Here is a 25,020-nt window from a genome sequence, read left to right as displayed (position 1 = left end):
TATTGCAATATAAATCTGCTGAGCAAAATTTCTTTATCTAATATAAATATCAATTTTCTGCCTTAACTGTTGGCACTTTATTATAATTCATTTGCATTGCACTTCAATCAATTCAGTTGGATTCTTATTTTAGCATGGTCATTATATAATGCAGATCTTATGTGTTAAGTAAACATTTTTATCAGTATTCATTAAAAAGCACCCTTTTTCAAAATATATTACTCACTTAAGTTCTATTAAGATATGCTTTCTCAATTGATATTTCAAATAATAATTTTTGATCATTGGTATACATAAAGATCGAGAATGATGATAGTAAGGACTAAAAACAAATGAAATTGAGATATGATATTTTGTTTCAAGTAAAACTAATGAAAACTATTTTTCAGTATTACTGTTCAATTTCAATTTGAACTGTGATTTTAAAATTGAATGTTTATTGCAAGTAACGAGCCATTCTAGAATCCAAAGAATCCTTGATCTTATCTAACTTATACCTTACCTGTTAAATCATCTACTAATCTGATTCTCTTACTTTCTATTCTACTTATCAGAATGTTTATGACCTTGAGTCCTCCTTGACCTATGATTCCGACGACTCGTCATTTGTTACCAACAGCGAGGTCTCATCTACTTTTTCTATGCCCGATGATCCCTCGTCTCCCAGTTTCTATGGTGATGGTGTACACTGTGTCCCCCCTGACGTTACCACTACTAACACCACCAAGTTTCGTAAATCAGTTCCATATACTAACACTCCCCACGTACCAATCCCTTCTAAGCCGGGAGGTCTTATCAACTTCCTCAGCTCCGGTAGTCCCCCATCAAAGCTGCCTGGGGACAGTCATCAAAACAAGGGAGTTACTTTCAAAGCCGAGACTGTCGGAAGTCCGCGCAAAACTGTCAACTCACCTGATAACAAGTATCTGCGTCCACAGAAATCCAGCAGCAGCAAGGTCTCTGCTTTTACCAGGTTTAGAAAGTTTAGTACCAGTGAGGATAAAGTGCCGGTTAAATCCGGGCGGTCAGTACAAGGGATGAGTGTTGGCACTTTTAAACCGATACAGCATGAGACTTCCTTACACCGACCGGTCAGTCTAAAGGATTTCCGGACGCTGTCCAACTCACCACTGTTAGACGAGGGGTCAAAACGACATAGGACGCTGTCCACGTCTCCGCAGTCTGAGAGACTCGCCAGAAAACAGGAAGAGGATAAAGATAGGGAATCAACTTATCTTTGAAAATGTAGACAAAGATTAAGGCAATTATATTCCTCTCACTGTGGGAAGTAACGTTACTCTCTGCCATTGAACATGAACATTACTTTTGAACATAACACAATTTTCTTGATGGTAGCATTTAGATTCTCCCTGAAAAATGTAGTTGTATTGTAACCATAGAATTTTGAACAGATGTCATATTCTGTAAAAAAAAGGGGGGGTTTCATGGATGTTTATAAGGTTTTTACATTGATGCACTTTGCTATATGCATAGAATTTCTTAGTGTTTCACATAATAGTAATTTTGGTATCTGGGACAAGACTCACTGTTTAAATGAACTACACAACAATCTGTGTTGTAGAATTTGTATAATTATTCACCTTTAATTGGGAACGCGCTTGTACTGGTATATAAAAAAAACTTACCTTAGTGTTTATTTCATAATCTGTGCTTTATTTTAGAAAAGATTTTGAGAAGTCATCATTTTAGGTCATCTGACCCAAAGGGTCAGGATGACCTATAGTCGTCATGTTTCGTTTGTCGTCGTGTGCCATCCCCTGTGCGTTAACTTTTCACATTTTGAACCAGAGCCGCCATCTTGAAAACACCTTTTGAACTTCTTCTGCAGTTCTACCAGTGCGATTTGGCTGAAACTTGCATGAAATGAACCTGACATGGTCGCGACAAAGTGTTGTTATATTTCGTGTCGATCCAAAATCCAAGATGGCCGTCATAGCCGCCATCTTGTAAACACATTTTGAACTTCTTTCAAGTTCTACCTGTGCTATTCGGCTGAAACTTGCATGAAATGATCCTGACATGGTCCTGACATAGTGTTGTTACATCTCTGGTTGATCCCAAATCGAAGATGGCGACAATGACACTATATCTAATTAATTCCTAAATGATTATTGCCAAGGTAGTCAGATGACCGTTAAAGATGAAGCTGCAATTGAGTCATTTACAATCTTTACTGAAGACACTATTAAACGACACTGTAAATTTGTCGCTTCTAAAATTTACAATTTCTATATCAAAGATAAGTTTGTAAAGATTAACTTTCGCCAATTTAAGAAAATTATTGAATTACTGATCACTACATGCGAGTAAGGTACCGGTATGTATACATGTACATTCATGACGATCAACTTTCGTGAATTTTGCGATTAAGTCAATTTACGAAAGCCTATCTGACGAATGTACATGAATTGAGTTGGTTTACAGAACTTTTGATGTACATATATTTACAATCGATTATAATTTGCTATTTTCTCTTATCAGAAAAATATCACTCAAAAATAATGTAAGAAATGAATTGATTGATATAAATTTCTTCAATATATTTTCTTAGAGTTAAATCCTGTGGCATGATATTGTTTCTCTAATTTTCACAATAATCAAGATCTAAACATTATATAGATTTATGATCAGAAACGTATGTATTTATGCATTTGCATATTACAGAGTTATCTGTCCTTTTGGAATCATGTGTTTGCGAGCGTAACGTCGCATTTTTCGGAGAAAATGACGTGAATTGCGCGCACAAACTAATGATATCACTAAGGATACCTATATAGCTACCAGCAGGTGAGCTAACTCTGTAATATGCAAAGACGGAATAAGTTAATGATAAAAAATATATATATGAAAATGACGAAATTTCTGATATGATAGACTAATGTCATTAGAAACCCATTAACTTGATTCATTAATGGCCCAGTTTCCATCTCTTCTTTCCGAGTGTTGTATATATAATTCATACATTTGTAACTATTTGTAGAATGTTAGTAGTCCAGACCGATCATTTATTTTATGTCGTGAACTGTAGATTTTGTCTAATTGAAAGAGTTCTTTTAGCAAGCCTCAGGAAGTATGAAATGTGTAGGGTATATAAGTCATGCTTATGAAACTATGTCCCAAAACTTTAATCAATAAATTTTAGATACATTAAAGATTTGTATTTTCATTGACTTAAATTTATTTCTCAATAACTATTCACATTTCTATGCTTCAAATGAATATATATACATTTTTAGCTCACCTGGTCCGAAGGACCGAGGTGAGCTTATGGGATACCGCAGCGTCCGGCGTCTCCGGCGTCCGTCGTCCGTCGTCCGGCGTCCGTCGTCCGTCGTCCGTCGTCCGTCCGTCAACAATCGACTTCTTCTCCATAACCGCTGGTCGGATTTCAACAAAATTTGACTGGTAGCATCCTTATGGGCTACTAACTAAAAATTGTACAAATGATGAGGCTGACCCCCCAGGGGGCTGAGGGGCGGGGCCAAAAAGGGTCAATTTGACTATTTCCATATAAACGACTTCTTCTCTGAAACCAAGCATGGGATAGCACCCATAATGCAATGGTAGCATCTTTATAGGGTGGGGATTCAAAATTGTACAAATGATGGGGCTGACCCCCCAGGGGGCTGAGGGGCGGGGCCAAAAGGGGTCAATTTGACTATTTCCATATAAACAACTTCTTCTCTGAAACCAAGCATGGGATAGCACCCATAATGCAATGGTAGCATCCTTATAGGGTGGGGATTCAAAATTGTACAAATGATGGGGCAGACCCCCCAGGGGCCTGAGGGGCGGGGCCAAAAGGGGTCAATTTGGCTATTTCCATATAAACAACTTCTTCTCTGGAACCAAGCATGGGATAGCACCCATAATGCAATGGTAGCATCCTTATAGGGTGGGGATTCAAAATTGTACAAATGATGGGGCTGACCCCCCGGGGGCCTGAGGGGCGGGGTCAAAAGGGGTCAATTTGGCTATTTCCATATAAACGACTTCTTCTCTGAAACCAAGCATGGGATAGCACCCATAATGCAATGGTAGCATCCTTATAGGGTGGGGATTCAAAATTGTAAAAAAAAAAAGGGGCTGACCCCCGGGGGCCTGAGGGGCGGGGTCAAAAGGGGTCAATTTGGCTATTTCCATATAAACGACTTCTTCTCTGAAACCAAACATGGGATAGCACCCATAATGCAATGGTAGCATCCTTATAGGGTGGGGATTCAAAATTGTACAAATGATGGGGCTGACCCCCCGGGGGCCTGAGGGGCGGGGTCAAAAGGGGTCAATTTGGCTATTTCCATATAAACGACTTCTTCTCTGAAACCAAGCATGAGATAGCACTCATAATGCAATGGTAGTATCGTTATAGGGTGGGGATTAAAAATTGTACAAATGATAGGGCTGACCCCCGGGGGGCCTGAGGGGCGGGGTCAAAAGGGGTCAATTTGGCTATTTCCATATAAACGACTTCTTCTCTGAAACCAAGCATGAGACAGCATTCATAATGCAATGGTAGAATCGTTATAGGGTGGGGATTCAAAATTGTACAAATGATGGGGCTGACCCCCCGGGGGCCTGAAGGGTGGGGTCAAAGGGGTCGATTTGGCTTTTTCCATATAAATGACTTCTTGTCTGCAACTAAGCATGAGATAGCACCCATAATGCAATGGTAGCATCCTTATAGGGTGGGTATTCCAAATTGTGCAAATGATAGGACTGACCCCCCGGGGGGCCTGAGGGGCGTGGTCAAAAGTGGTCAATTTCCATATTAATGACTTCTTCTCTGCAACTTAACATGGGATTACGCTCATAATGCAATGGTTACATCCTTAAAGGGTTTGGATTCAAAATTTTGCAAATGAAGGGGCTGACCCCCCGGGGGCCTGAAGGGTGGGGTCAAAAGGGGTCAATTTAGCTATTTCCATATAAACGACTTCTTCTCTGCACCTAAGCATGGAAGAGAACTCATAATGCAATGGTAGCATCCTTACAGGGTTGGAATATGAAATTGTACAAATGATAGGGCTGATCCCCGGGGCCTTAGACGGCAGTAGATGCGGGGTCAAAAGGTCATATATATTACTTTGTCTCTGAACCTATGTATTGGATAGCATATTTGTATGGTATCAATAGCATCATTTTAAGGTTGTGATTCAAAATTAAACTTTGGGAGTCAATTTTGCTAATTTTTCTAATGATTGTCAGTCTTTGTGATAATTACTAAAAAAAAACCAGGTGAGCGATACAGGCCCTCTGGGCCTCTTGTTATAAACATGTGTCCCTATCAACAGAATTTGGCGATATTAACGAGGTCATTATAGTGTTATTTTAATCATTTGTTCCACAAATGTGATGGCGGATGGCGCTAGGCGGGTTTGGCGATATAACGGGTGTATTTATATGGAGGGAAATCCGTTCTGAATAAATTCATGGCGATAAGCGAGTTTGGCGGTAAAACGGGTGGCAATATAACGGGGTTTTACTGTATATACGTTTATGATAATATCACATAGCTTTTCAGTTGAGATATTACATTCGTACGGTATCTTTTGCAATATAGAACAAATCAAATAGTGGACCCTTTTTTCTTATTCCAACTTCAACTACAACATATAACAATGTAGATTGGTACAAATATCCACTTCTTGGAAATACGAATTAATAATATAGCTTTACGCTCAATTTAAACATTATATGAGTGTAGGTACTGTGTTTTGGGATAGAAAACATATTAGATAAAGAACAAGCGTTATGGTTGACAGAAGTAGTTTTATTTTTGATCATTCCATATTAAGTACGTATATATCAAATAACTGTTAAAATTGCAATTTCCCAATCTGAAATACTTTGATATCTCTAAGTTCGATCATTGAATCATTAGAACCTAGTTTTGATTGCACTACTATGTATATAATTGAACATTCTATGTAGAGTAAAGGCTAAATACATCGGCCGAAAAAGTCTTATACATGTACCTAAATCGATCTATCGAATCCAATACAGAATTCTTCAGTTTCATCAACACAGTGCAGAATTCAATGAAGTATCAATATTTATCGTGTTTTTCAAAATCGACCAACCAAAAAACTCATACCCTTATCAATCTATCTTGTCGACACAGAATTCTTCAGGTTCATCAACACATATTGCAGAATTCAAGAGAGCATCAATATTTCAACCTGTGTTTCCAAGATGTATGCGAAAAGACTGAACAAAAATATTTTAGCGAAAGGAATTATAAACTCTATTTGTATCAGTTTTGTAAACAGGTAAACCATCATTGCATGGCTACATCTTTTACGAAAGTTTCAACAAAAAGGAAACCCAGAAAAAATCATGAATAATAAATTACAATTTGAAGTGTCGATATTTGTTTAGTGTTGAACTATTTGCTTTCAGTCCTAGAAGACCAATATACTTCAAAGATTTGCCTGCGTTGGTATTGGTTTTGAATTTATCACTAGTTCGTTTTATTTAGTGTAAACCACGGGGAGACATGGTTTAAGTGTATGATTATTACATCTATAACCATGCAAAAAATTAACAGTAAAATTGGTTCTGCGTGAAAAGCATTTTTTTCTCTGAATTCAAAAAAATAAACGTAGATTTCTTATTACAGTGCATTAGTGCTTATTATGAAATTATAAATTTAATTGGTAGAATTGCAGCAGTCTTTAGTTTTATTATTGTTACAAAAAAGAGCAAAATTAGTATGCAACAGTTTGCTTTAAAAATGTCAAAATGTATATGTAATTGTAATGATAAAACATGTAAATTTGAACCAAGATATGGAGACTAAAGATAACTAAGATGCCTTGCGGTGTTATAGAGGAATACGTCAGTTTCGAGATACTTAAATGACGTGAGTGAAGTTTGAATTTACCGTCGATTAATGTTACAATTCGGTGATTGTGACGTCATATGATGAAAGTATTCGACGGTAAATCATACTTTACCCAGTACCCTTATCGTTTTTGGTTCCTGAAACCCCAGTGTGAAGAAGTTTCATTTAGGTTCAATATTGAGTGACGTGATATTGAAATATGATTGGCAGAATATATATTGACAAAATGTCAAAGTAAGATTTGAAAAAATACTACCTTGTTTTACGTTGTATCAGCATAAGTAGGCATTTATGTCAAGGTGGTCAGTTGGGATGACAAGGAAAGCTATAAAAAGAACTCCTGAGTAGTTGACCAGTTTAGACCATGTCTCCCCCGTGACTGACGCTAGCTGGTTCAGGGTTTATGTTCTGTGTCTAAAAAACCACAGTGGGATATTGTAAAGTAATCTCTGAAATTATTAATAAAATAAGTGTGTTTCTTATTGTTAAGTGACGATCAGAAATGAAGATCCTCTAATTTGGTAAAAAATAATAATCCATATATTTTAAAATGTTGATTAATGGATTATCGTCTTTCCTGGAATTGGTTTTATTGCAAAAGAAATTCAAAAATTATTTCATTTCTCTGTTGATATGTATGACTGTCTGTCTTAGATATTCAGTAAAAAAAAATAATGTGAAACAATATAAAGAGAATATTGTTTGTTAAAAGATGGTGAAAATTTTGACACAACTTAATATATCGGTTAAATAGGAAATATGACATTTCCATGAAAGGGCGATCTTGTTTGATTTTCATTTTCTGAATTTCCGCTCTAGGCATGCATTGACAATACTGAAAGCTATGTTTCAAAAAAGCAAGTTTCCACTGTACGCTTGGTTTTGAAGATACAGACAAAGTTGTTTCTCTTGTTATTATATCCCCTTTATATAACCTCTGGTAGATGTTTATATTCAAACAAATGTAACTTCATTGTGGACTAGGTAAGTTGTGATGTATTCAACCAAACGTTTCGTTTCTGTATAGGGATAAAATTTGATAATAATTATTTAATGTGTTTACCCTTGTTAAATGCTGCTTTATGTTTCTGAACAGAAACTGTTATAAGACTTTGACATTTGGGTTTGCTTTTTACTCATAACTGTTCTTGCAGATATTAATCTGTTGAAAGAAGAAATGCATGTCAAAGGAATACATGTAATAGGAAAGGAAATTTATTAATCACATTCATATCATTCATAAACATGCAGATTTTTGTACTGTAATTAGACAGGATCTGTGTAAACAAGGAATAAAGGGAGGATTAATTGAATTAAATTTTATTCGTATAACTTACCAAGCATGATTTCCAAGGGCTTATTTTGCAGGACCAGTATTTTTTTATCGTGAAAAGTTTCAATCTGTCTTTGCCTCATGCTCAGCGAATGAAAACTTACTTCAGCTTTATTATCGATAGAAGCACGATATTTTCTCTATCAAAAAGGTTCCCAAAATAACTAGCACTCTATTTATAGTCATTTTACTTTATCAAAGTTTACTTTTTGTACCAATAGGATGTTTGGTTGATGTCGTCAATTTGTGAGTTATGCATACGACCCTAAAATATTTAGCTTAATTGTAATAATGAATTTAGGCTATTCTTTACCAGTAACATTTGCCTAAGTTATTATGTATAAGACTAAAACATATTTCATCTAAAACTGCACCATATTTGCACAACATTTTACCAGATTTAACACTGCACAGAACCGAATTCACTAAATATAGTTGTACTAAACTAAGAAAGTTTTTTTTTGTGTTGTAATGATTATTATATAATGTGTTGAAATTTCATTGGCCCATTAAGTTATTTTATATCAATTAATATGTATAGAACCGATCTTAACGCAACAAATATATATATCATGCAGATGGAGCGAAACATTATGAAATCATATACATGATATTTTTGAAGAATTTAAATCTATTGATAATAAAGGCGTCAATGTTATTTATCAACATGTATTTGTAAGTTGTTGTTACAGTGTCTGTGAAAGTATTTTTATTTGCTTCTCAGTCAGCATGCTACTGATTTGCTCTTCGCACTGTTGAAATATTATTTAAATATCATATTATTTTGTTTTGCCTACAAATACTGGAATATTTCTTCTATTGTTTGTCAGCATACTTTAAGATAATTTTTACTTATTTTGAAATGTATGCTTACAATTATGCATGGAAAACTTATTTAGTTATTGTAGCTTACGAATTCACTTGTAGCGCTTTTCCAGTAGACATGGTCAACTGATAATGTAGCAAAATCATTAAAGCTGGATATCTTTTATTTAGTTTTAAGTAATACAGCATGTCATTTAGTCTTTTAGCAAAAAAAAAAAAAAAAAAATACTCATTTTAAAAAATAACGGAAGTCAAATGTAAATAACTCGATTGTTTCAATTTCCAGCGGTATACAGCACGATAATGAAATAGAATAGTGATTAACAATTACTAAATATTTGCATTGATATGGTTAGAAATATTGATTTTTTCTATACCGATGAAAGGTTTCCTATAAAGTGTCTTATGTTTTTGCTCCAGACACACCTGTAGCAGCACAGAATACCAACAGATGTGATGTTTCCAAAGCGATCTTCAACCATGGCTTCCAAGTGTAGTCATGCTAGCAACCATCATTCGCATTCGCTAGCCGTTATTTTCCATCATAATGCTTATGACAAGCGTGAATATTCCCTGAAAGCTGGACGTGAAACCAAATGTACTTTTCACGCTTCAGTCTTAATGACTGGTAAGGAAACTGTTACCTTGACAACAAGAACATGACAACCTTCAGGTTTATGATTGTATACTGTCATCTTCCTCCTAGCTGTAGACTGTGATTCACTTTAAAGACTCTCCATCCCTATTGTGTAGAATGGACTCGGACCATAATTGGGGAGAAGCCATACTGATCAATAACCTATTTTATCTTGGACACATAGACTCTCCCATAAATAGGGATTTTATTTTAATTTATGGTTGACACTTGGTGATTTTTTTCAGATGACTGGTAGCATTTTCAGATGTAGACACAAGACTTGTACTTTGGCATTAGTCTTTTTAGTATGAAGACTGCAAAATAAAGCGAGATTTCAAACTAAGATCACCTAATTCAAGTAGATGTAGCATTGGAGATGCGTTATTAATATTTATTTTCCTTTTTACACAAAAATTGAAATACTGTAAGCGTATATGTAATATTAATCTTATTTTAACGGTAAACTCATTGATATTTTTTTTAAACCGACAGCATTCCTATAAATTATCATTGCGCTGCTGTTTCTATATACTGTTTTATATCATACTGTTCATTTGAAGTGAGATATCTGAGGTGTTTCTCGTCTTAGTTCTTATGTTCGGAGTTAATACCGAGCAATGCCTGACAAAGGCGTTATATAGTATTCATCGTATTTATATGAAGTATTTATAAGCTACAAGTTGGTTATGCCCATTCTTACATGTTCAATCTCTGAAATACTGTATTTCGAATAACATTTCACACGTATGATATTAGAAAATGAATATTTAAGAAGTAATGGGCTCATGATCAGATGTCAAAAGGAGATAGCAATGCATTATATGGTCTAAATATTTTAGATTTTCGTGACATAATTTAGATTATTAAAATTGTATGTATTCCGTCTTTGCATATTACAGAGTTCTCTGCCCTTGTTGGTAGGTATTGATTGTGACGTCACGTGTTTACGAGCGTAACGTCATACTTTTCTGAGAAAACGACGTGATTAACACACACAAAATAATGACCTTACAATGGATACCTACCCGCAAGGGAGCTAACTCTGTAACGTGCAAAGACGGAGTAGAGCTGTTTCAATGCGAAGAGAAATTATTAAAATGATTTGTTCTTTTACCTTTCGGTAAAGTAGGTCGTATGTATATATAGTAGCTGTCAACATTAGTAAACGTGTTACGATAAGCTGTAACTACGTGTATTAATATCGGTGATGTTGCTATATTACACAAGTAAGTTTCTAACATCAATGGAAATGTGAGCTAACTGTCGATCACTCTTAAGTCATTATGTATTTTCATATAATGTCGTTTGTCTTTCATGAACTATTTTCTTACCGACGTCACAATGTTGTATACGTTATTGTTGTAATAATTCATCAGATTATCTTTATTTATGGAATAGGATTTTTATACTGATAATTTAGTCATAAATTGCAAGAATTAGCATCAATGGACACTTTGACTTATATGTTTGTAAAATTACAGTGTCCATACTTCACTTTACATTAACAGTTATATACTCCATTGACTACCAACATTTTAGATGAAATTACTAGGTACAAGTTATAACTATTTACCATTAGCTCCCATATGATAAGGTATAATTTGAGGGATACGAAATAATATTGCCTGCATAAAGGTTGTTTAATTGTATAGGATACGGTGTTCTCAAAAGCAATAAAATGTGTTACTTCTATATAATTAATCATGTATAGAGCTTCGTGTGGGACTGGTCCAGACCTTCCTTTTGTTTAGTAGAAAAAAAGATTGAAAAGGAAACATCTTAACAGCACCACAAGGAGTCTACATGGTAGAAGAGTAGTTTTCAGATTGTTTCTGGACTGTAACTGATAAATTTGCATCTTTTACTTCATTACGTATACCAGCATACTAGTAACTCTCATTAACCCATTAACAACAAGTAGATTATACGCTTAATTATTTCTCATAAGTGATACAATTATTGCAAGTGAGTTTGAAATACATTGTTATCATCACTGACAATGACGTCTCGTTATTTTACAGGAAAGGCGATATTTTACAATCTTGGAACGGGCTATATAAAATATTAGTAAAATGTGTACAAACAAAACAAGACATTGTCACATTCTTGAAACATGCTATATAAAATATTTGTAAAATGATGACAAACAAAACAAGACAGTCAAATGGTGTGTTTGGGTGTATGAAAGGGTATTACGTCATCTGATTAATGTCTTACTAATTCTGTTGTCACGGACGAATAAAAATCGGGAATTAAATGATTTTCTCGGCGGCCTCAGGATCTTTAAAGGCATCTTAGGCATAAGTTTTGACTTAGCCAATCATATCTGATGTAACTTTTTGTAACGTTATCTTTGATTGGCTAAGTCTAAAATTAGGGCCATTTTGGACTTAAGTCTGTTTCGTGATGCTGGGACCAGGTTTACAGTTAAAAATGCTTCATTTCAAGAGCGTTTGTGATAATCATAAGGTGATATTTTTTCCAAAATCATAAATATCCAATCGACGATATCAGAATGGCATTCATTTTAGAACTATTACGATTGAAATTTGAATTACGCGAAGGTTGTCTGTTGGCCAGTGATAAATTTCTCCAAATTCGGCATTAAAGCATATAGACGTATAAGACGTCAACTAAGAAAATGAAACAAGATTCTAGTTGGATGTTAACCATATCACGATGCCTGTGTAGAAGTTGGTTGAATGAATGTATGGATATTTTATATGCGCATCATTAGGTATATAATGTAGTTAACAAACGAACACATGAAATAAATGGCTGATTCAAGATCATGTATTCATATTAAATTATGATGACAACTATATATTGTATATGATGTGTTATTATTATGCATTATAAAGGTTTTGCTTTTACCAAGCATTTAAGAAGATATTATGCGAAATTTAATTGGCTTTTATGTTTTGGATCATAAGTTGCATTCAAAGATTTAGGGGATGATATTTGATATAGAGATAGAAGGTTAAAGCTGACAATGCTGGTTAAGAAACATGCATTTGAGATTTTAGATATATATATATAATGCTTGCTTTGCTTGGTAACCTCCCACTGGCCAACTCTCTAATTTGACACAATTGTGGCATTCTAAACATATCTTGTCTCGGATACACATGCCCCGATATTGCAAAAAACATTACGAATCTGAAAATGAACTCTGCACTTTCCTTACAGAGCCCTTTAGGTAGGCCGTTACCTGCTATCCATATTGCATGATTTTAAAATGCGACTTAATTTACAATTTTTTTCCCTTCTTCCCAACTTGCTTTCTTCATCCTAACGTCTCCCTTGACACCACCTCAATTTTGGCCTTCGGTTGAGCGCCCGCCCCTGTGAGGAAGGCTTTGGGTTCTATACCCTGGCCGAGATACACCATAGTCTATCAAAGTGGTAGTTTCATCTCCTGCTTGGCGCTTAGCATACCGAAAGAGGGACGACTGCTTCGCCCGTTGTCGGTTTAATGTGACCGGGTGGGGTAGGATGCTTGGTGTCTTCGGCGGCGTGTTTCAGTGATATAGCACTATAAAAAGGCATTAGTTCCACTAAACAAGAAGACACAACACGAATATATAGGCCATGGGCTTGGAGGGTCCTACATGCACCCCCCAACCTCCGAACCAATATTTTTCTTAACACTTATGACCCACTGATCACATAAATTAAAATGTTACCATTGCATGATTTATAAGCTGGGATGAACTTCCGGTTATGATGTCATCAAGATGGCGAATTTCACTAAAAAATTAAAAATAGTCATAACAAATACATTTTTTAACCGAAGTATCAAAATGACCACAATAGAACAACAAATACATATCGGGTCTAAAAAATCTTATATATGTAGTGATATTTACGCAGGAAATGAAAAAATCTGATTTTAGTCTTAAAAATAATAATGTATTTGGCTTGTCGCAGCAAAAAAATGTTTCCTATCAACAAATTGTTATTCGTTTAAAAATTGGTTTATATATGGAAGAGTCGGCCTGTTCGGGACAGGTGGTCACCTGCACGTGGCCAGCATGTTTTCTAATCATGTACGACAATGATGGGATATGTGGACTGATTTCCATTCACTTGTGAGGACATTATATTTTGAGAAACACCTGAACGAGGAGTTGACATATTTTCTTGCTAAAACAAGCCCCATAAGCTTTACAGGTAAGAGCTTCGTTTACACATTAGTACATGTAGGTGATACATTGTCGGCTAGATGTGTATGTACGTGTATAGACTGAAGGCACGTGTGTCGATTCACGCCCTTTATATAGGAGTCGGTGGTGCGCGTGTTGAAATACTGAAAAGAATAAAACGGAAATGGTTTTCCTCGAAAGGGGAATGTCTCATAAACGATGCTTGAAATACATCTGTACGTTTTAACTTTCATTGTCAGCTTTAGCAAAATATGCGCCCTCGTCAGTATAATGTGACCAGATATGGGGGTTTAACGAAAACCTCGCCCTTTTCCAGTAAAATGAGACCAGAGAAAGGTGATTAACGAAAACCTCGCCTCTTTTCCAGTAAAATGTAAAATGAAAACATCGCCCTTAGAGCGAAAATTGTGCCCTTTCTCAGGATAATGTGACCAATTGTGATACTTCCCAATAACATCGAAATTACGCTTAAATTAGACATTAGAGTAAAATTTGTAAGAATTCCCGATTTAAAACCACGCACACCAAAACACATAATTTTGGTACACACTCATGTCACATAAGGAGACGTCTTTTCTGAACCCAACCTAATATTTTGTACAATGATGTCACTTCAAAGACAACAAATGAAACGTATGCTATGTTACATGGACTTTATTATTTACATGGACTTTATTATTTACAAATGTATCAAATATATATATATATATATCGTATGGACGGAATCGATAAATAAATGAACAATGAGTTCCACCCATTTAGATGGAAGAGTGAGACAGACACGAGATACGCATTATATCTATTATGAAGGATGAATATATAATGTGTAGACTAGTACTAATGTTGTGTTAAAATAAATATAGACAAATTATCGATTGTTATATAAAGGCACGCCAATGATAAACCATCATGACTGAAATCCATCTCTTGTATATTGCAAAGATTTGTCTACAAAAAATCGCGCAAACTTAAAAAAAAACTTTATTTTTTCACGAATAACTTGTTTTCCTTTATTTTTACTCCAAATGATGACTTTGATGAGTGATTGACGTAAGATTAGGACATCGATTTTTTTGCACTCATATCGATGCCTCCTCACGAGTCTGCGGAATTACAACGAGGCCAACAACATGTGAAAAAGATAACGATGTAATGGTGTAATACAAATGCTTGTTGAAATATAAATAACTTCGTGGGATAGCGCTATAGTAAACCTTAAATATGTCAAGCATGGACGGAAGTACATAAAACAGAACAGAATATAATACATTTAATCAAATATTGTAATCGTTTAACAACGAATAATTGAAGAGTTATTTGATTTATCAACAAGATATATATATATATTGAATAAATTATAATTGAAATTAATATAATTAATCGGGAACATGCAGGCGTGTTCCTGTCTTACCAATCAAAAGAATTCAAATCGTGATTCTTTGTGACAATAATATTTTCTAGAAATGATTTAATAGTTTACATGTATTCGCTGATCCTGACAATATAATTTTTCAGGAACGATATTTCACTGGGAATACTATCGTAATTTGCAAGTTGGAAAAAATAACAAACAGATGATTTAAATGTATTGTATAGATATCTCGATATCGAAATTGTATATTTTGCAAACTCACAAAAATCGTAAGCAGAACAAAAAACAATCTATATACATATGCCTTGTACAGATAAAGAAATAAAATGGGTTATCTCCCTTCGGTTTCAAAACTAAATATACATAAATAGATATATCACATAAGGCTATACTAGACCAGGGACGGACGACTGGTTCGGTATCGTAAAATATTGATATGTGAGTTTAAATTATCAAATAGAATCATTGGTTGGCTTATAGAGGAAACACCAGTTTGTATGTTAATTCAAGTGAATTATGTTGAAAAACAGGTACACAATACACGACGTTTTGTTTAACATAATATTGAAATGGCTCTCAGTATATAATTTAAGCCATGTTCCAGTGCTCTAGAAAAGCACAAGCTTAGATTTATGTTTCGTCATCAACATCAGGCACTTACAGCTAGCCACTGTGCAGCAGTTATAAATGTCATAGTCTAATTGGTTTCTTACATACCCTAAACAAATTTGGGTAAAAATCCTAGACTTATTTTCTAGAGCGGCCTATTTCAAGCCCGTCTTATTTCCAGTATTTGATAAGTTTTATCAGTAACCACATCAGTCTACTAAAATAGTGAACAATTGATGGAAAGTAGATATATGTAGAGTAGAAAGTCTACTAGTCTCAATTGTTTGTTATCGGAGGATATATTGATGATCAGAAAACGGCAAGTAATGATTGAATTCCATTCCCAATTAATGTCGGCAAAAGTTTCCTCCAGCTTAAAAGAACGCCAATATATTTATTAAGTGTCCCTCGCATCAGACACTCACGAAAACAACCATTCCTCGTATCCACAGAACATAGTTTTGCTGTATGAGTATATTTATGTCTATCTGTATGTAGGGTGATGACATTTGAACTGTGTCAATACAAAGTTTCATATGTAATGATAAACTGTCGCTCTCAGCAGGCTTTTACTCCGTGTTTATTATGTCGCCATTTTGATCTGACATCTTCTGCGAGGTCAGCACGACCACCTTTCAATAAGGCGTTGCTTAGCACCGCGACCTGTGGACAAATCAAAAATAAAATTAGGTCTTTGTCGCATCACAGTGCACTCCAGCAATAAATTGTTACCACATGGGCATATAGTTGATATGTCAATCCGTGTGGATTTTAAATAAAATAGATGCCGTTATTTTATAAACTAGTTGGGAATATACTAGACAATGAACGCCCATCTGGTCACATGCTGGACCAGATGGGCGTTCATAGCTACATAAACTTCTATCTGGTTTACATAGTAGAATAGAAATATATCAAACTTTGTATCGAAAGTGAAAACATTTACTTTCTTTATTTTTCTTATATTAAAAATCAGAAAAAAAGTTTCAATATTATAAAAAATAATGATAGACTGTAAATAACCACTAACCTTATCTGTAGATTTTGGCATCTTTTTCAACCAATTCAACAACATCTCGTAACGCGCATCCTCTTCCGACCTATCACTAACTTGAACATTCCTCATGATCGCCTGTATTCTTGCGCGACTGACGTTTAGGGAGTGAGCTACTTTCTTCCATTCGTCGCCCATATCACGTGCCAGATCCCGTATGAGGCCGTCGTCCACGGGGTCTGTGGTTTTGATGATGGTGACAGGGGCAGCAACTGGGACGTAAGCAGGCTCAATGTGGTACTACAAAACAAGAACAGTTTATAATGATAACAACATAATGAATTCGTCTACATTTAAAAACCAAACATTGAACATATTTTTGGAACTTCTATTGTTTAATATTTTTGTCGAAATTATTCCAGAACATTTTTTCAGGAATGAGATATAAAACAAATTCGTATAATCAGATGAACCTTACAAATAGCGATAACCCTGTTGTATGATGACCAACAAGTTTTGCAAAACCCAATGGAATTTTGTGTTAATATCGAATTCAAAGTGACATCTGTGGGATATAGAAACGAAATAGGTTAACAGAAAAAATACCTTCGGAATGTTGATCGATATCTCACAGAGAAGTTCTTTCCTTGTGTCCTGTGGGTTGGGGACAGAGCTCTCATCGACCACAGATGGTGATCGTTTTAACTTCCGGTCGGGTTTGATAACGTAACAGCGCTCCAGTTGAACGACACCCCGGTAGACGTTGAAATTCTTCTGTAAATACTGATCCACTTCTGACGCATAAAATCCGATTTCAGATTTCAGGTTGGAATTATATTTCAGGCGGAGTGTTTTGTCTTTCGAGTTCTTGACGTTTCCGCGGAAGGATACTTCGATTACGTCACCCTCATTAATATTCACGATGCTGCTTGGATCTGGTCCATCGTCATAGCCTGAATCGTGTAGACGCTTAAGAACCTTTTGTGTTTTAGAGATAGGCACAACATTTATAAGGCAGTCGAAGGGATCGTCGCTCCTGCAAAGCAGTAAATAAACATAGTACAGATCATCGAAACCACATATAGATATAGGCCTATCCTTTCTGAATATAAAGGTAACATAAGTCCAATGAATATTGCTTCATCTTTGTGATTGTAGTGAAAACAACTCAAATAAAATTTCTTTAATAAAATAACTTTTTGTACAAAAGCAGTCACGTCTTGAAACATTGCGTGTTCGTGTTACCTTCTCCCTTGTTGGATTTGTTTTTTTTTTTAAATAAATGATACAGTCATTAATGGTGGTTTCATAAATTCCAGAAAATACAACTTAACCGCAGACATTTCGTTCTGTACTCAGTCCTATATTAATACCTACCTCTGTTTGACGATAACCTGTGCAAACCTCTTGGAGAGGAATTCATATATAGCTGATGCGATAGGAGAGATAGTTTCCTCTGCTACGTTTGTGCGCGTGCGTAGTACGATGAACCTGTAGAATAGCAATAGTTTAATTACTTATTGTTTTCAGGAACAAATTATGAAAAAACCGTTAGAATGCATCAAATTAAATGTTATTGAATACTTTGCATTTCATCCTAAAACGTCAAACCTCAAACGAAACTAGGAATTAATTTTAAAGTGTTGTGATTGTATAGATTCACAGGTTCAAAGACGAAAAGGTTTTTATTGCCAATTGACCTTCATACACAGATCAATTTGCGCCGAAAATTTGGAACTCTAAGTAAGTTGTCTTATTAAGCAGGTGGGTTTAACACAGAGGTGTTCTCTAAGGAAGGTTTTAATGCACTTACTTCTCGAATGGTTGTGTTAATGTGAACTGGAGTAGGTCCAGTTTGACCTGTTGAACGTGTATTTCAGGATGAGCCGTCCATTTGCCGGTGTGAGACATTGACAGGAAGTGTAACAGGTCATTCTCGTCATCTGAAAAACGAATAAAACATTATATAACGACATAGGCTAGAGCGATATATATATGTATATAGAACACATGATAGGATAAAGAGGGAAAATTTAGCGTATCTTTAATTCGGCAATTGGGCCGACTTGTATGTTAATCGCCAAACTGGCATGTGTCCAATTTCAACACGCCCCAATCATTTGATTTCAAACGATACTGTCATTTACATAATAAATTTGCAATTACTCTGAACATTTTTGAACTTTGAAAGAAATGCACAATTAAAACGACTCGAATAATTTAAAACGATATTGTCATTTCCACTAAAAAATTGCAAAAAAAAAACAACAAAAAAAAAACAGACAATTAAAACGACTTGAATATATTTCAATTTCAAACGTTGTTGTCATTTACAAAATAGAATTGCAATTGCTCAGAAGATTACAGATTTTGAAGAAGAAATACAATATTGTCTTTTCTTTACTGTGCAAACCTTACCGTCATTATTTCCATATTCTCCCATGTACCACTTGGTAGTGACCTTCTCATCCTCCGCCGCTATCTGTGCTTCCTTCTGTTGCTGGGCCTTTTTCTTCTGTTCTTCCAATCTGGCCTCTTTCTCGAAATCAATGACTTGAACTTTGACCGGATTTTTCATCTTGTCTTCCTTCATCTTTCGAATTTGTGCCAGTTTTCTTGCTTTGGCGGGGTTGGGTGGACAGGGGATCGTCACCTAAATGTCAGGAAAATGAAAATTGAACTGATGACAAGAACTGCAAAATGATATATTCTTCTATAATCCGGACGGTTATACTAAATTTGCTAACTTGTAGAGAAAAGGAAATGTCTTACGCATGGAAATGAAACGGAGCTCAAACGCAGACAAGATTATGAAAGTCAACGACGCTATCAATACATTTATAAAGCATTGACTGATAATGCCTCAATTTCTATGTATACTTAAAAATATATTTCTGGTAATTTTCAATGTAACGATATGTCGCTTTTATATTTGATATTTGAACATGGACACGTAACTCAATGGTTTAGCTCCCCAAAACTATATGTCAGCTTATAAGAGAGCCGAAATCTAGGGATCATATATTCCTGGTTGTGAATAAAACGCCCTCATGTTCAGCACCTTCGGGTTTTGTCGGAATTCCGAATCGTATCACGTGACTGACGTCCGCACGTCATGCACGTGGTGATCCAGGTAACTAGCGTAAGCGCACATGTGTTTGTTTACGTTTTGCTCCTGGCTAATATGAGCAAATCGTGCTGGTATATGTCCACAGAGTGAGTATTTGAAACATCTAATTCACACATTGACGTAAATCAATATCATTTGTATCAAATATTGTAATTTGTAAGCATTATTTTCTTTGTAGATCCAGTCTGCTGAGGTCGACTACATGTTTGTTTACGAAAAAAATTTGACATTTTCTCTTGGTTTCACAACTCTCGTGTTACTTCGAGATTGTCGCGACGATGTTCGGAATGATTCGGCATATTTTACGTACACACGTTAAAACGATTTTTTACTTTTGTAATTAAATACTTCCAGTGCTGCAACTTTATAACAACTGGTAAAATTAGAAGGTTTAAACCTCGGACAGACGGAGAAAAATTAGTATAGCAATTATACAGTTTTCACTATGACAAAAAGAGCAAAAGTGATAGACCATACAACTTTAAATGATGGCGCGATGCAATATTGCTTCTCACAATTGGTAGTCAACTACATTTGCGCATTTGAAAAAAAATATTCTCATGATTCCAGGGAAATATTGTATCGCTTTGGTTAATTTTGAAGAGATATCGATACATCAAATGCATTTTGAAGTCTCGGTTTTGAAGGTTTTTGAACATACCGTAATTGGTTTGGCAAAGCTTGTTGTCTCCCAGTCGGTGTGCATAATGGGACTTGTGGTCAATAAACCTTTACATTCCCGCCGTCTTGCCTGCAAGTCGTTAATTGTAGCAGAATCAACGGGCTGGACCTGAAAGGCAAAAAATATCGCGACAATGGTGTATGTTCTGGTAATGGCGGTGTAGTGTAAACGTATAGGATTAAGCGGTAGTAATATTTTCGAGATATGTTGTGCTTTGATATAATTGCGCTAACTTCATTTTCGCTAGAAAAGCAATCACATTTATCATAACGCTTACGCACGCGCTAAAATTTGATGACGCAAAAGAAAGAAAGTTTACAGTAATCATGTATGGGTGATAATCGTTGCTTGGTGTGAACGTGCATAAGCTGTGGAAGAAGACTGCGGTATTTTCTTGTTGCGTCTCCTTGAAATCACGCACAATGTTGTCCTCTAGACCAGACGCTCGATCATAAAAGACAATTTAAAATGTAAAAATGTCAATGGGATGCACCAGCCATTGGGTGATATTACCTTTTAGAGTTGCGTTTCGTTTGTTTTGTTCAATATTTACCTGCATCCGGAAGAGCTCTTTTGTGTTGAAGGTATCTTTTTGAACTGTAAGTGTCACGCGATGATCATATGACGAAACAATCTTCGCTGGTCTCTTCGATAGTGTGACGTAATCTCTCTTGTATCTCGTCATAACAGCGAGAGTTGTCTGACCTTTAATCTCTGCCTGGGCAAACTTTACGTCCTAAAAAAATGAAAAATAAAAAGATTCGAATTTATTTGAGGGGGTGAAGTCAAGTTAGTGGATTAGCAAATGTCAAATCTTACAAAAACAATACAACATCCTCTTAAATTTCTATGGTCTGTGGCTTGCTCTCTATTTGTCATGGTATCTGAATGGTATGTCGGTGTTTTAATGGATCTGAAGCATCATATACATGGAACTATATTCACACACTGTATGTTTTACAACAAATTGTTATTGTACAAATTACATGTACAAACCTTAATATATTTGAAAATGCATACATTTATGAGGAAAACAAAAGATATTAACTTCAGTTTCGACAAACATAACCCACGTTAAAAAAAGAATTATGATATAAGAATTATGTGTTATTGTTTTTAAACATGTATACAAACAGAAATTAAGATATCTTTTCAACAGCGAAAAATATTATTATGTCAGTTAGATATGTTCCCTAGATATGTTAATATTTAATTAAAAGGGAAATTAATATCGAAACCACTTGAAATGTTGTTATGATGAAATCAATTATACTAAGCGAGATACAGTAAAGATAGATTATAAGTTACCTTATAGTTTTCAAACGTAACCTCTCGAGACGGGATTTCCTTCCATTCGCCATTTATTTCTGCTTTGATGAAAGGCTCCCTGGACGAGGCTGATGACCGATTCAGCTGGAATGGCACAGCTACATAGATCGGCTCCTGTAAACGGTAACAAGGTGAATAGATTTCTTTCGAAATGGAATAATAAAAAAAACACATGGTGAATGTATTTGTGTACAATCTGATTAAAATACAGATCCTTATAACCACTCCGTTCAATAGCGAATTTGATAACATCCCATATGGGATCATGCTCGGATGAAATTTTTGTCACGTGTACTTTAAATACAATGTATTTTCTACACATTGTTATTTTAATTGACTTTATACACGAAAATAAGTCTGACAGGTTTTTTTTCAAACTAGTTCGTCCCCAGTCAAGATTCTGGCAGTAGTAATTTGATTGTCATTTCTAAAGGTCACCAGAACGTGACCCCTAATGGGATGTTGCCAGATCCTCTTTTCAACGTAGTGATAATAAGGATCTGTATTTTAATCAGATTGATTTCTGTAAGTCCATTTCACACGCTTTCGAACTTGATTAAGAAAAACAAGGTGAATCTATTTCATTAGCACTATAGACATTTATATCTCTTTGTTGTAAATGACGTTTAGGAAAGTATTTAATTCTGTGAACGATTGTTGGTTGGTTGATGGTGATTTAAGTTTAACATCCAGGACGACGTCCCTTGCATGCAATACGGATTGTGTGTGTTCGTATCTGTTTAATTTGGGAGACTGTGGTATATCTTTGCAACAGTGGAACCTTTGTTCTGTACATGGTGCTATCTCACTGAATCATGTTGCCGGAGACATCGAACGAGCAAACTACGCCTGGTCACATTATACTGACAACGTGCAAACCAGTCCTCCTACTATCACTTAATATAAAAGTAACTTTTGGAATCAGAATTCACATACTATCGTATCTATAATACTTATTTTAACACCCCTCTTCTCTCAACACCCCACCGGATTTCACTCTAAATAAAGTATAATCAGTATATAACCGCTCAGTGGTAAACATAATGTAAACAATACCAATACAGAAGAGTTCCGGTCCGGTATTTTCTCTCATCTCAAAATATTGCTATATATTAACTATATTGATAAGCACCATGCTATTTCGTCTCACCTCGAAGGTTTGTTGTTCGTTGGCCTTGTTGGTCAGTTTTAGGACACAGCTGACCAGCTCCTCCTGGGTTTCGTATGTGACCCTACACTGCATTTGGTCCATGACCTCCAACTCTAACTGTGATTGGTCAAATTTAGACGGGTTCCCTCGGACCATGCATCCGACACCCACTTCATGGGCATCACTCACAATGTTTATCCTGTTACAAATGATAATGATAATGACACTATCTGTAATGATAATAATGTGGTTCTCCTGGAGTATAATTATGAATTGGATTTTGTTTTATTTTGTAAATTTTGACCTAAAAAGTATGTGAGCAACTGTTGACACTTAAAGCTGACAATGCAAGTTAAAAAGCATTCAATTAAGATTAAAAGATAAGAACACTTGTATTTCAAAAATCGTTTATGAGCCATCCGCCTTTCAAGGTCAGCCATTTTTGTGTTTCTCTCTACCAGTATTCCTACGCGCTCACCGGCCCCTATATAATTGCTTTTGTTACATGAATTCGAACTGCAAATTTCATGAAATGATGTGAATTTGAGTTTTTGTTATTATTAAACACCTGAGAAATTGCACTACCATTACCTTTTACTGTTGTGATTGTGAAAAGATTCGTCAATTTAAATAATTATTTTCCTTGGTATATCCAATGTAATATCTATAGATATGTGGATCATATCTGAATGTGAACAGTAAGTATTTTTGGTATTTCATGGGAAAACAAATACATATGCAAAAAAATAACAATGCTTCAAAATATCTGAAGCGAAGAAAACATGATAACAAAATATCAGATTCGATAGAATCGCTATTGAAGTAAAGGAAAGTTGGATATCGCTACTTACTCATGTGTAGGCCACCTTTCCCAAACTGGACCCTTCTCGCCAGAATTCATTTCCTTTCTTTTCCATTCTATTTCTTTCTGCTTTCTCGCTTCTTGTTCCATGCGTTCTTCCTCATCTTTCTGCTTCTGAAGAGCTTCCATCTTTTTCTGATGCTCTACTTTGCGTTTCGCGTCTACTTTGGATTTCAGTTCAAGCTCCTCTTCTATTCGTTTTGCCTCTTCCTTTGCCTTTTCTGCTGCTAGTTGTGCTTTTACGGCTGTACTTTCGGTTTCGGCAGACAATCGGAGTGCCTCGGACAGGTCAGCATTGGCTTTAGCTACTTCCGCATTCAGACGAGTAAGCTTCTCAGCAAGCTCTCGCTCTTCAACGCCTGCTTCGTCATCTGAAATCACAGAAGAATGTGGCATACAACTTCATTTTCGTATCAGCAAATTTATCATTATTGTTATTCTTTACGCTACTGGATGATGATGATTCATAGTAATTATTGTTTTAATTTAGGTTTCGATTGCAACATTGACGTAAATTTGAAGTCGCAACCATGAATCGTTATAGTGTTTACTTTGTGAACTCCAATAGTGATGTGGTATTGCATCGACATAAAAAAATGAAAAAATAAAGACTTAAATACCATCAATTTTATTTGATATATTTATTATTTTACTATACAAAGAACATGTAAAAGAAAGTTGTATTCTGCCATGTTTTGTTGCAAGAGCCTAATAGCATCCTCATAAACGAAAGTATTTTCCATGAGTCTTAACTATAGGTTAATAGAGTTAAACAATAGAACTTACAAGATAAGAAGGGTCGTATTTACATTAAACAAATAATGACTGAATAAATAACAAGAACTATTTGAAGGTAAGAAGTCAAATCTGAAGCGTACAGCTGCTTGGAATTGCATTAACCGACTATGATGTTTACAAATCTAAATACATGTCGTAGTTCAACTTTGGGTTATACGCATAGTGTCACGTATTACTCACTGTGGAGAATTAGATCGTGTTTACGGCGCCAAACACCTGTAGATAAGACGATGTCTGTTCATATCCTTTAACATTTGTATGTAAACAG

General features: G+C 35.4%; 2 protein-coding genes across 11 annotated transcripts in view; one reads left to right on the top strand and one right to left on the bottom strand.

Annotated features, from left to right (window-relative positions):
- The window catches only part of LOC138306749 (phosphatidylinositol 4-phosphate 5-kinase type-1 alpha-like), a 50,261-nt gene extending 37,777 nt beyond the window's left edge, over positions 1–12,484 (top strand). For 3 of the 9 annotated variants that reach the window (XM_069247212.1, XM_069247213.1, XM_069247211.1), the window contains one exon: positions 555–3,173. In XM_069247212.1, coding sequence (XP_069103313.1) covers positions 555–1,241 — 687 coding nt within the window. In that variant the 3' untranslated portion in view covers positions 1,242–3,173. Of the gene's footprint in view, positions 1–554; positions 3,174–6,420; positions 6,461–8,419; positions 8,445–9,443 lie in introns of those variants that run through there. The other 6 variants (XM_069247216.1, XM_069247214.1, XR_011205908.1 and 3 more) reach the window with 5 other exon arrangements.
- Positions 12,485–14,487: 2,003 nt separating this feature from the next.
- The window catches only part of LOC138306751 (death domain-containing protein 1-like), a 67,690-nt gene continuing 57,157 nt past the window's right edge, over positions 14,488–25,020 (bottom strand). For both annotated transcript variants that reach the window (XM_069247221.1, XM_069247220.1), the window contains exons 3-13: positions 23,944–24,325; positions 23,093–23,291; positions 21,922–22,056; positions 21,167–21,349; positions 20,593–20,721; positions 19,220–19,454; positions 18,615–18,744; positions 18,179–18,292; positions 17,408–17,837; positions 16,838–17,101; positions 14,488–16,470 (exon numbers count right to left, since the gene is read on the bottom strand). In XM_069247221.1, the coding sequence (XP_069103322.1) occupies positions 16,366–16,470; positions 16,838–17,101; positions 17,408–17,837; positions 18,179–18,292; positions 18,615–18,744; positions 19,220–19,454; positions 20,593–20,721; positions 21,167–21,349; positions 21,922–22,056; positions 23,093–23,291; positions 23,944–24,325 (2,306 nt within the window). In that variant the 3' untranslated portion in view covers positions 14,488–16,365. The remainder of the gene's footprint in view (positions 16,471–16,837; positions 17,102–17,407; positions 17,838–18,178; positions 18,293–18,614; positions 18,745–19,219; positions 19,455–20,592; positions 20,722–21,166; positions 21,350–21,921; positions 22,057–23,092; positions 23,292–23,943; positions 24,326–25,020) is intronic.

The sequence above is a fragment of the Argopecten irradians genome, chromosome 13 (genome assembly GCF_041381155.1).
Source record: "Argopecten irradians isolate NY chromosome 13, Ai_NY, whole genome shotgun sequence".
NCBI lineage: Eukaryota > Metazoa > Mollusca > Bivalvia > Pectinida > Pectinidae > Argopecten > Argopecten irradians.
Note: the sequence above shows the minus strand (reverse complement) of the source record. Positions and strands in the feature narration are given on the sequence as shown.